This window comes from Littorina saxatilis, linkage group LG1 (assembly GCF_037325665.1).
Source record: "Littorina saxatilis isolate snail1 linkage group LG1, US_GU_Lsax_2.0, whole genome shotgun sequence".
Classification (NCBI taxonomy): domain Eukaryota; kingdom Metazoa; phylum Mollusca; class Gastropoda; order Littorinimorpha; family Littorinidae; genus Littorina; species Littorina saxatilis.
Genome location: NC_090245.1, coordinates 78449291 through 78462026, shown reverse-complemented (window position 1 = coordinate 78462026; position 12736 = coordinate 78449291). Strand labels below are relative to the sequence as shown.

At 40.3% G+C, this 12736-nt stretch overlaps 2 protein-coding genes across 3 annotated transcripts in view; one reads left to right on the top strand and one right to left on the bottom strand.

Annotated features, from left to right (window-relative positions):
* LOC138980373 (KRAB-A domain-containing protein 2-like) overlaps positions 1–493 on the top strand; it is a 4146-nt gene extending 3653 nt beyond the window's left edge. The window contains exon 2 of the mRNA XM_070353242.1: positions 1–493. This exon is cut by the window's left edge and continues 1937 nt beyond it. The gene's annotated coding sequence lies outside the window, so the exon portion shown is untranslated.
* The window catches only part of LOC138980384 (dynein intermediate chain 2, ciliary-like), a 24701-nt gene extending 12034 nt beyond the window's left edge, over positions 1–12667 (bottom strand). Inside the window, exons 1-12 of one of the 2 annotated variants that reach the window (XM_070353251.1) lie at positions 12541–12667; positions 11726–11761; positions 11252–11308; positions 9562–9609; positions 9100–9180; positions 8521–8647; positions 7562–7585; positions 5654–5880; positions 3689–3790; positions 3165–3248; positions 1437–1521; positions 794–955 (exon numbers count right to left, since the gene is read on the bottom strand). In XM_070353251.1, the coding sequence (XP_070209352.1) occupies positions 794–955; positions 1437–1521; positions 3165–3248; positions 3689–3790; positions 5654–5880; positions 7562–7585; positions 8521–8647; positions 9100–9180; positions 9562–9609; positions 11252–11308; positions 11726–11761; positions 12541–12573 (1066 nt within the window). In that variant the 5' untranslated portion in view covers positions 12574–12667. The remainder of the gene's footprint in view (positions 1–793; positions 956–1436; positions 1522–3164; positions 3249–3688; positions 3791–5653; positions 5881–7561; positions 7586–8520; positions 8648–9099; positions 9181–9561; positions 9610–11251; positions 11309–11725; positions 11762–12540) is intronic. The other variant, XM_070353258.1, reaches the window with a different exon arrangement.
* Between the last annotated feature and the right edge of the window lie 69 nt (positions 12668–12736).

The following is a 12736-nucleotide window of genomic DNA, read 5'->3' as shown; positions in this document are numbered from 1 at the left end:
CTACATTTTAAATTCTTGCACATATTTATAACCATTTCCATTCCTAAAGTGCACAGTGCAAATGCTCTGAACGTAAAGCATTATGCCACTAAAGCCTGGCATGCAAAAACAAATGAACAGAAGAGTAATTAACACTCAAATCTACATGAAAATGTGTGTATTTTAGTATTTCATTTTGTTATTATTCTTTTATCTACCTTTTAATCTGACAGATAATAACATTAAAATCTGGTACATATTTATAACCCTTTTCATTCTTATTGTACACGTGCGTGCGTGCGTTTCGATTGATCAAGAGTTTGTGTGTCAGGCATTTCTGGAAATGCCTAACAGCTAATTTCAGTCATTACTGGAAATGACTAAAATATCCAGCTAAACTTTAGGCATTTCCTGAAATGACCGAGTGAATCAGTCATTTCCGTAAATGACTACTTTTCGGTAGTCATTTCCGGAAATGCCTGGTTTCCCAACTTGCCTGTAACATATATACATGTAATTTTGTCACTGTAGTGGTCACAGTTAACAAATTAGCAGGGATAACAGATCCCATTCGGAATTTGAGAAATGGTTTCAGGATTTTGACAAATACATGTAAGTCATATGGAAATATTCTGTTAAGTAGAAGAATGGTTAGATTTTTGGGGTGCATCTATTGGCTCAAAATGGTGTCAAAAATCACTAAAATGTCCCTTGAACCTGCTGGGAACCTACCAGCTCCCTGGACCCCGACTTTTTGTTTTGTTTTGAGTTGCTATTTGCTCAACTTTCATCCCTGAATTTGCCAGTCACTCACAAGATCCGTAAGAGGCAGCAAAGAGGTCCTTGTAGGTGGGGTTCCAGCAGAGAGAGGTGACCGCTAATTTCTTGGCTTTTTCATAGGAGAACCTCCACAGTGGCAGGATCGTTCCCTCCATTTCACGGTACTCATCGGATGTATCTTCGTAGTACTTGAAATCTGTCAAGCACAAGGCATTCTAATCAATGATGAGCAGTATAGTAAAATAAGAGGTCAGCTTTGAATATTGCATGGGAACAGCTAGGTCTTCTTCTGACACTGGTACTATTGCAAATAGACAAGGTGTTGGCATGCATACATGACCACTGAGCAACACACATGGGACATTTTCAGTCAGCAGCCGAGCCATCATGGCGACAGTGATTGCGAGCTCCAATATCTTCTTGTCGATCACACTTACATTGTCAGGCCGGACAGCGAGACGAATGTTGCTGTCTTCTCCAGCTTTGATATAATTCTTATTCAAAAGAAAACGGCGTCATAATTTGAGTGGACAGCGCATTTTGACAGTGAGGCTATCGGCATGTTAACAGTATACGTCATGCTGCAGGAATATAAATTTTCCACAGTGCATAAATAACCGATAGATTTTTCTGGAAAGGTTAATAAAGAAGACAAAATGTATTCTTCAATCGCTTACCTTGTGCAATATCATCAAATGTGTTTTGGTTGACCATGCGCTCCACAATCTTGGCTGCTGTGCCCACTCTTGATATGTCATCACCCTGAAGAACAAGCATAGTTATATCCATCTTGCCTGATCAGCCATTATTTGTCAAACTGCTAATTCAAGATTCAATGTTTAAGCAGGCAATTCACTGATATATCTATCAAAGTTTTTGCAGTAGAAGCAAGTTTTGCCAGCAGGATTCTAGTTCAATCCAAAGTAACAACATGCAAATTTACTGACAAGTTATTAGATGTTGTTTTGTCTGACATCACAGAAAGAAAGAAGATGTTGTTAAAAGCAGACGAAGAAAATCAAACAAATGAAAGAACACCGAAAAAGTTCATTATGGTGACAGTAAAACTTTGACTTACCAGATTAAGATAAGATTTTCTCACTGTCGTTTCATTGTGACATTCAATTTACCACAGTTCTAAGACTCCTTTGTTGAGAAATATATTTTGTTTACAGTTTTTTGGAGATCTTAAAATATAGATACAGCAGACTTCCACTAACTCGCGGTCCACTAAATCGCGAATTCGGCTATATCGCGGAGACCTCTTGGACCCCGAAAAAAACAGGACCGATCTTTAAAAATTTATTTTTTATTTTTTAATCTTAATTTTAATTTTTTTACAAAATTAGTCACATAAAGGCCAAAAAATAGTACAGATCATACATTTTTTTTCTATCATAACCACACTATCTCTCTCTGGGTCCGATGGCCTTTCATCATGCAGTAAATTGTCATTTCATCTTATCAGTCTCGATCTCTCTCTTTCTCTCCCTCAGTCTCTCCAAATAGTGTTCTACGTGTGTGTGTGTTTTCAGGTTGTGTACATTACGGGTTGATCGAGACCTGCGAACAAAAGAAAAACAAACCTTTCACGCGCACGTGCCCCACTCAGTCAAGAACTTTCATGCCACGATCGGTATCGTCAAATTGGCCACGTGCCTATAGAGGTTAAGTGTCTGACCAGTCAGTATGGCCAGTCAGGCGTGCAGTTGAACACTCGAGTCCAGCTAATTGCGATCTCTGCTAGACGGTCCGGGTGGCCACAGGCGCCAATCAAGTGCTTAAACTGCGCTTCAGTCTTCTGCAATCTAGTCAGGCATGCAATTTAACACTCGAGTCCCGCTAATCGCGATCTCAGCTAGACGCCCCGGATTTTCTACAGGCACCATGAAGTGCTTCAGCTTCTTGCGTTATAGCAGGTGGCAGAAAAAGCAAACAATCAAAGAAGAAATCTACATGCTTTCTGCCAAAGACAAAACGCGTGTCAACTCAGACTCACACAAATCTTTTGAGAATTTGGTTGCCAACAGAAGCGTCACACTTGCGAGAAACGCAGTAACACATACACATGAACATTGTAGCACAACCACATTCCAGGCGTGCGTGCGTGCGCACACACACACACGCACGCACATACACACATGCACGCACACACACACATGCACTCACACAGCAAACGCACACACGCCAACGTGACACTCACAGGCTTTTTGTGACCAACAAGAGAAATAACCGCGTTTTTCTCTGACTCAGAACGCGGTTTCTTCCCTTTAATTGGACCCCAAACTGCATCGCGAATCGGATATATCGTAATCAAAAATCTTTGGACCCCAAAGACCGCGAGTTAGTGGAAGTCTGCCGTACATGTACCACTATAGTATGAAAAAGAAGACTTTAAAACTTACAGATGTTTCAGTAATGGCAAGTTTTTTGCGTGTTTTCTCCTCCTCCTTTCGTCCAGGGACCACCTTCTTCTCCTTAGTCTTCTCCTGTACCGTGCAAATAACAAGTTTTTAAAATACATAAACAATCAATCTACTCTCTCACTGTGAAACTCATGACACCCCCCCCCCACACACACACACTACACACACTTCTGGAAAAAGTGCAGATCGAATGATAAATAGTAACCATGAGTATAGCTTTATATGAACAGACTAAGGTCTGATATAAAAAAAAGTTCATTAGTTCAAAGAGTGAGAAAAAAATGCATAAATTCCAGCTTACATCTGATGATGAAATCCAAAATACACTGAGAATGAAAGGTTGTCAAGCAGGCACAAAGAGAAACGATATGCACATTTGTTGTTAACACGTACGAAAAACCACAAATACCAACCTATATCTGCAGACAAAACCCAACGTACATTGAAAATTAAACTTTGTCAAGGAGGCACGGAGAGAAAAATAATAAGCACATTTTTGTTACCTGCTTCTCAAAATCTTCTGTGTAGGCATCATAGATCTCCCACTGTGTAGCGTTGGAGGAGAATGATGCTCGCGGTGGGGGTTCAGTGGCTGTCGTTCTGTCCTGTCAGAAATAGAGGGATTTGAGTCTTTAAAATTCAGATCTTAAGATGTTTGTCCAAACATGCAGCAAAACAACCTTGCAGACACAGGGAGCATCTCGTTACTCCCCCGTATCGTTACTCCCCCGGCTCGTTACTCCCCCGGTTTGTTACTCCCCCGTATCGCTACTCCCCCGGCTCGTTACTCCCCCGGCTCGTTACTCCCCCGTGCCTTTTTATTACACTTAAGTAATGCAGTTATTACTTAATTGACTTTTCAAGAGAGAGAGAGAGAGAGTGAGAGAGAGAGAGCATGTTTAAAGAACTTACAACTGTCAGATCTGCCTGTACATTCGTGTACAGTACATCTTTGAGAAAAAAAAGTATATATTTTAAGCAGAAGAGATACGGCGGAGTAACAAGATGCTCAGCTCGTTACTCCCCCGTATCGCTACTCCCCCGCCTCGATACTCCCCCGGCTCGTTATTCCCCCGGCTCGTTACTCCCCCGTATCGCTACTCCCCCGGCTCGTTACTCCCCCGTACACAGAAAATGACTGGATAACCCTGTGATAGTAAGTTAGCATGAAATATTGTTTTTCCGGAGAAATTGTCTGAATAAACAAACAAACAAACAAACAAAACAGCTGGACAGGGGGGGGGGGGGGGGAAACAATATTTCATGCCAACTTACTATCACAGGGTTATTCAGTCATTTTCTGTGTACGGGGGAGTAACGAGCCGGGGGAGTAGCGATACGGGGGAGTAACGAGCCGGGGGAGTAACGAGCCGGGGGAGTATCGAGCCGGGGAAGTATCGAGCCGGGGGAGTAGCGATACGGGGGAGTAACGAGCTGATCCCGCAGTAATACACTCAATTAACATGTACACCAACAGACATTTACACAGACTGACATTAAGAGTACTATGCTCAGATATTAACCCTAGCGAAGTATGATTTTGTCGATGCTCTTTTCTTGAAGCACTACCTTCTCATTCTCAACTTCTCTTGACCCACTTAACCTTTTCATAGGTTTAAGTGTCTGCATTTATATGCTCTCTCACCTGTGCCCAAAGTATTTCTTCTGGGTCCAAGTCGGGTAAATCTCAGTACATCAACTTCTTCAGATTGTGCAATACTCAACGAAAGCGGAGTGAGCTGACTATATATGCTCTCAGAGTATAGTTTGGGGAACCCAAATGGGCAAACGAGCTCACACGTAACCAGAAAAAGTCTGGAACGCTGAAGAAGAAGAAGAAGAAGATTGTGCAACAACTTGCTATACTTCACTGATATATATAGAATACTACATGGCTTGCTGTGTCGTACCAGATTTACACGAGTTGTTTTTTTAAATATTGAACTGCGAGCGAAAGCGAGCTGTTCACTATTTGAAAAAGCAACGAGTGTAAATCTGGTACGACACAGCAAGTCATGTAGTATTCTGTTTATCCTACATACTGTACTTACGTGTATTTTACTGAAAATGTCTTGCAGACGAGGCAGCTAAATTGAAGACGCTTGTTTTGGAACCTCGATCTATTCTAAAGCCTCGTGCAATCTATTACGTCAAAGCAAAGAAACGTCACTCTGAAAGTGTGGCGTGATGGGTTAGTTCTAAAGATTCATTGAGGGTAATTAGCGAGCGCAAGTTTTGTTTCTATAATGACGTTTATCTCGGTGACTTTGGCATCATAAGCAGTGGAAAAACGGGTCCCTGCCAGACTTGCTTGACATGACCTCATTTACATGATATACACACGTGTGATTTGAACGATTATTATCTCACGGGTGTCTCTCTCACGTATGTAGGATAAATATGTTTCTGCTGCTGTATGGTACATGGATTAACAATTGTGTCACTGCAATTCTTCCCACAGCTCTTACCCTGTAAGGGTTGTTGTAGGTTTGCGAGGCACGCTCGCTGTAGTTAAACTGGTTGGTCAACTTTTTTCCACCGCTGGCAGCACCCTCTTTGGGAAGGGGAGTGCCGGCCCCAGCTTCCCCCTCCCCCAATTCTCCTTTCTCTCCACTGTCTTCCCCCTGTGCAGCTTCAGCAGCTGCCTTCTCTTCAGCACCTTCATTGAGAGCTTGTTCGCTGGGCTGGGCTGAGGCTATGAGGGCGAAAAAAAGCACCTGAGATAAGATCTTTTGTGAACCAATTAATATTGGATGACTTGAGGTGAAACAAACTGATATTAAGTTATGTTCAGACTTTTAAAACCATATGCATTACACTAGAAATATTTCCAGGCTTGAGGTACAATTAATTAATGCACATACAATCATTACAAAATACATTATGCTCACACAATCTCTCTCTCTCTCTCTCTCTCTCTCTCTCTCTCTCTCTCTCTCTCTCTCTCTCTCTCTCTCTCTCTCTCTCTCTCTCTCTCTCTCTCTCTCTCTCTCTCTCTCTCTCTCTCTCTCTCTCTCACACACACATACACACACACAAATGCGAGCATGCACACATGCATGCCATTTAAAGATAAGCCCATACCATTTAAATGCAGGTACAAATAGAAAAGTATTTTTTTATTTTATTTATTTACGAGGATTTATATCGCGCATGTATCTCACCACACAAGGCAACTCAAGGCGCATGTTACCTATTAATGCCGTGTGAGATGGAATTTTTTACACAATATATCACGCATTCACATCGGCCAGTAGATCAACAGCCTATATAGGCGCTGCATCCACCTTTCACGGCCTATTATTCCAGGTCACACGGGTATTTTGAAACCACAAAACTAATATACACACATATTACATTGAATTGCTGTAGATACTACCCTATTAAATACCACCACTGTTATATTTAGACACACAAAAGACCAACAGCAATAACAAAACTTCAATTAAAAAACAAAGTAACATCAGACCAGAAGGATGAATGCATAAGGAGACAGGATCCACAATGCGCTTGAATAGAAACTGTCTCTAAAATGTGTGGTGCATGTACTAATGGCACCAAATTATCTGCCAGAGGATAAGGGCCGATAAACCAATTTTTTTTTAAAGGGTGTGTTGGATCAGCCGTGATCTTTCTGGGCAGTTCGGGATGCATAGATTGAGGCAATAAAGTGATGCTCATGACCAACAATCTTGGAAACGGTCGTAACCACTCTGTCAAGACTAATTATCTTCTCTGCCTCAGTGGTCCTGTTGTACCAGGCTGTCTCAAATCGTTAATGCATCAAAGACAATTTTCCATTTTAATGTACTCATTTTTTATTGAGTCATGTTCTTGGTGATCAGTCTGGAAGTGAGGTCCCAAGTAAGGGTGATGGAAATCGACGTGCAACACAGAAACGAAAGTGTTGAACATTTTGATGTTTCACCAACTAAAGAGTCAAACTCAAAGGGGTTTTCTTTTTTTCTAAAATCAGCAGTCATTTCTTTGGTCTTTTGAACACCGAGTTTGAGGTTTTCAGCATCGCACCATATAGTTGACCATTCTGATCTGGTAACCTCCTACCTTGTGGCAGATTCTTCAGACTTTTGTATCAAGTCTTCAATAGTAGTATATACAGTCGAACCTGTCCTGATGACAAATTAACCTATCAGTACCGACCATATTCCCATTACAACTAGCCCGAAGAATCCCCTACAAAGCTTTTTCTTTTGTCATTCACCTTTCCATAAGCGACCACCAGTCTATAACAACCACTTTTGGTCAGTACTTTGGGGGGTCTTTTCAGTCAGGTTTGACAGTATTATTTGAAAAAACGAACAGAATCATGCAACAAAAAGTGAAAAGTGTAAACAGCAGAAGGAAAAATACACAACCTAGTGGAACATCACCATCTGCAGCTGTGTTAAGAAAGAGAGGAGCAGATAAAATTGTTATTAATCTGTACAACCTGAGTTAATTCTGCATAAGAAAAAGTCTAGTACATGTACCCAGTTACATAATGTTACAGCTTTTAAAATAGGTGATATATATATGGTACAAAAATGTTGAAGGCAGAATTGAAGTCCACAAAAAGAATAGAAGCATAGTTATTTGCAGATTCGAGTTGCTGAAGGACATTTACAAGTGCAAAGCTAATGCTACTGCATATCACGAAGAAATCTATTGGCACGATATGCAAATTAGAAGGGGTCAGTTGCTGTTTTGAGGTATTTCAGGACAAAACTTTCAAAGATTTTCATCACCATGGATGTCAAAGCAACGGGTCTGTAATCATCAATGACGATGCAATACTCTCTTTTAGGAATGGGAATAATGGTGGACAACTTGAAATAGGTGAGGACTTATTGGTACTGCTGAAGAGAACTGTTAAAAATATCAGTAATGACTGGGGCAAGCTGATCAGAGAATTTCTTCAGATTAGCTGTAGAGACAATGTCGGGGCCTGCTGCCCTCCGTGCATTTTGTTTCTCGAAAAGAATGAGCACTTTCAGGACCTTCACAACAAAGGGCGGAGGGTAAATCTTACCCTACAAGTCTGGCGAGTCGGGATCTGGTTTGTGATTATTCACTTGAAGTTACCAAGCAAGCTTTCAGCATAATTATGTTGAACGAACATTTTTGTATGTAAGTTTGTACATGTGTGAAGGGAAAATATAAACAGATGAAGAAATTAAGAGCAGCAGCAGTGCCACCTTATAATCTGCCATATCTGTGTATGTTCAGAGTGGAGAGAGAAAAGGAGTGAGAGGGACATGCAGCCAGCCAAAGAGCCTAACAGGTAGTTCTTTTTTGACTCATTGAATGCGAATGCTGCAAGAAGTAAATAATGTACCATCAGAGAGTCCCATTTTCTGTCTTTGGCGACGAGCTTCATCGGAATCTTTGTGCAGCATGTTGCCATCCAGAGCAAAGTGAACAGCCAGCTGGTCAACACTGGACGTGTGCTTGTACTGACGCTCCTGTGATTGGAAGGAAAACATAGCACAGCATTGTAATTGTGGATCAGTTTATTTGCTATTCAAAGAACAAAAGCGTCCACACTCGAAACCCCAGAGAACAGAAAATAAAGGAAAAAAAGAAACTTAAAATATCAGTGGGATCAGTTTATTTCTTATTTCAAGAACAAAAGGGCCCACCATCAAATCCCCAGAGAATAAATACTTCATTAATAAATACAGAAACATAGAGTTAAAAAGGTTTTGCAATCCTGCTTTTGTTAAACAAATACAAGACGTTCATGTTGATCCATGAGTTTTTATAGTTTTACCATCAAAATTGTTTTTTAATTCAAAAGCCACTGACCAAATGCAGAGGGAACTGTTGAAAAATGACTCAGCACAATTAAAAAAAATCTGATTCACATATTCGTGTAACTGAGACGTTTTCTAAACGTATGAGGATATTACTTTACCTTGAAGCTGTAGCGGACAATGTTTTGGGGTGCATGAGGATTGTTGGCTGTCAGAATCCGTGTGAATTCCTCCTTCAGCTCCTGTTGAAGAAAAGCAATTCTTGAGTGTACTGTAAAAATTGCAGATAAAATGTTTAAATGACAATTTTATTGTTGGATCAAGCAGATGAGGATGATCGATGTCCCTACAGTCAGTTTAACTGGCTGCACGATTTATCTTAAATTTTAAAGTTCTTGTAGATCTATATAAACGTTGTACATTGAAAGTACAAATATTGCTTATCTTCATCACTGTCCTGCACTCGTACAATCTCATGACATCAGTCTACTGCTGAACTGTCAACTTCTTATTCTAAAAGGCTAGACTGTTGAATCAACCTTATACTTCACATCTTAGTATGGAGAATCCTCTTATACAAAGATAAGATATATGCGGCACTTTCTAGCATGTGCATTACTTACCAGGTCATTGAGGTCCAGCTGATCCTCTGGTTTCACCAGGGTCTTGGTCTGCAGATCAGTCATTGAATGTTATCATTTTTGCCCTGACTGACTTTGCAATAAAATACTTCCTCTTGGTACAATCATACATGCACATATACCTGTCATGTATTGTGTACGGGATTTATCAAAGTTTAGGTGTGTACGGCTTACACAGCCTAGCAGTACGGGCAAACCAAATTGTACCGGAAATTCATGTCAATGCTGTGATCTTAACAACGATTACCTTACAAGATGCAAGTGACGATTAACACACATACTCAGGCATGTCAACTGAATCAAAGAGACACAGTGCACTTGTAGTGATTGACTGCTTGAATATGTAGGTCAGTGAATCCTTTAAAATAGCCCACGTCCATGGCTTCAGTGACCCATGATCTCTGACAAGTTTTATTTTGAGTTAGATACATGGAGTCCTTTGGAAAATTAGAATGTGGAACAAACTTACTAGTTACTTGTTTCTCTTGTAGTTCAATCTATGATTCAACCATCATTTGAGAATTTAACTCCAGAAATGATGAATTGAAAAGCAGTATGAGAGATTATGCAAATGAGTACTAAAAATAGACCTGACAGTGCCTATGCTATTTTCCAAACCTCCTTCCTTTTCACCAGAGTGAGCCGTTTTGAAAATAAGTTAACAATTGGAACTTACTGAAAACTGTTTTCTCATTTAAATTGAAGTTTTGAGTCAATAATTATTGATAATTTACATCAGGACCAGTGAGGCAACTGTGTTATTTTTGGTTTTTATTAATTTGTCAGAAATTGTTCAAACATGGTTATTTTCCATCCTGTACATGAAACTTGTTTAAAATCAAGTTTATTCATGAGAGCGATTCTGGGGGGTAAACAGGCCTAAAGCTGGTTTTTGTATTTCCAAAAAAACCAGTTGGTGTGTAAGGGATTGTTATGTAATATGAAGTCTTATATCGCGAGCGTATCTCCAGACTCGGACTCAAGGCGCAGGGATCTATTTATGCCGTGTGAGATGAAATTTTTTACACAATACATCACGCATTCACATCGACCAGCAGATCGCAGCCATTTCGGCGCATATCCTACTTTTCACGGCCTATTATTCCAAGTCACACGGGTATTTTGGTGGACATTTTTTAATCTATGCCTATACAATTTTGCCAGGAAAGACCCTTTTGTCAATCGTGGGATCTGTAACGTGCACACCCCAATGTAGTCATCCGAAAGACTAGCACTTGAACCCACCACCTGGGTTAGGAAAGGGGGGAGAAAATTGCTAACGCCCTGACCCAGGGTCGAACTCGTAACCTCTCGCTTCCGAGCGCAAGTGTGTTACCACTTGGCCACCCAGTCACCAAAATACAGGTTGGCCTGGGAGGGGGTTGACAGGTCTGCATGCAACATGTGCATTCAACTGGATTTCATCCCACACACACACACACACACACACACACACACACACACACATGTACGCACGCACGCACCCACACATGCCCGCCAATAGGAGTAACCACAATACAATCACACATGCTATGCATTTGTCATTAACACCTTTGCATCCTACTGCAGTGATTTTAGTAGAAAAAAGAAATTAACACATGCTACTTATTTACATTCACAGTTTTAAAAATGTATTTGTTAATTATAATATATCAGACTCTGCAAGGCTTACCTGAGTCCAGTCATCAGCGTCAGTACCATCTCCCACTTCTGTCATATCATCTCCATCCTGAACAAAAAGAGAAGAATGTGAAATAAAAATGTCGATCATCAGGTAAATACGGATAAATTACCATGCTTTGAGTTTGACAATAATCAGTTTTATGTTTAACACTTAGTAGGTGAAATTACAGAGAAAATGAAAGCAATGACATTGAGCTATGAATGAGCTAATGAACTGTGTGTTCTAAATTACAAATGGTACTCTGTTATTAAATTGTATTCAGCAACTACAAACTTTCTGAACACATTTTCGACCTCCCAAACAACTAACAGACAGAACATGCATTAGAAGTTTGTTGTCACACAACACCACAAAGGACACTAGCATAAGACGTTTTTGTTGTTATAATAATGCATAGGAAAGTCTGGTATAATTATCTTGATTCAGCACCCTGGACACTTTATAATATCAGTCCTCACTCACCCTGCCCCTGGTGATTCTCCTCTGCCTCTCAGGGACCTGCAGAAGTAGACAACAAGTGTTATTTTACAAGTACATGTATTCTACTTTTATGGAATGGCTGAGACCGGCTACACATATTAAATGTCCGATTTTCTATGAAAGACTGGTAAAACTCGGCCAGGTTTTTGAACTGCAAGTAATCAAGGATATACTGTACATGTACTACCAAGTACAGCATACTTATCAACAATTTTAAGCATGGTTTTCCACAACCAAGAGGCATAGCAAGGATGAAATACTGGTACAGTACTTTTACAAGAGCAAAGCCTAACATGTTTTCAGAATGGTCAATGTGTATTTCTGTAACTGTAAGTGTACTTCTCTAAACCTAAAATTGAGCTTAACTAAAGGAGCTGACATTACAATGGGTTGATGACTTGATAGCTGTTGAAAACATTTTCTGCATGTGGCTAATGAAATAAAGACTGATGTACTCGGAACACAAAAGTTCAATCAAACAGGGTGAACACAAATCATTATGCAAGAAAACTGAAGCTTCTGATATTAAAGTTTTCTTTGAAACACAAATGTTTTCTCATATCGTGATGTATGTCATATTCTTCCATATTGTTCTAAGAAGGTCATTCCATCATCCTGTACCAATGCAATAAGCGAGAAATGTTTGTTTTCTTGAGTGAAGAGGAAATGGTTGCTATTACAAGGGGAGCATGAAGGACAATATAAATGCAACCTGTTTTGTGACATAAAATGGGCAAAAACACACACACAATACCGAGCAACGGGTAATAAAACTAGTAAATATTGAAAATGCAAACCTGTTTGGCTTTAGGGACCGCTTTGGCCGGCATCTTGAAGGCTGGTAGTCTTCTCAATCCGTGTGTTCTTTGCCAAGAGGATGGCGGTGGTTGTAACTAAGGGCAACACGCTGGTCCAGGGAAGATTACCCTCACTAACTTCCGGAAACCGCACTTCCGTAGAAACTTGGAAAAAACAAAAACTGTTTTCGTTTGG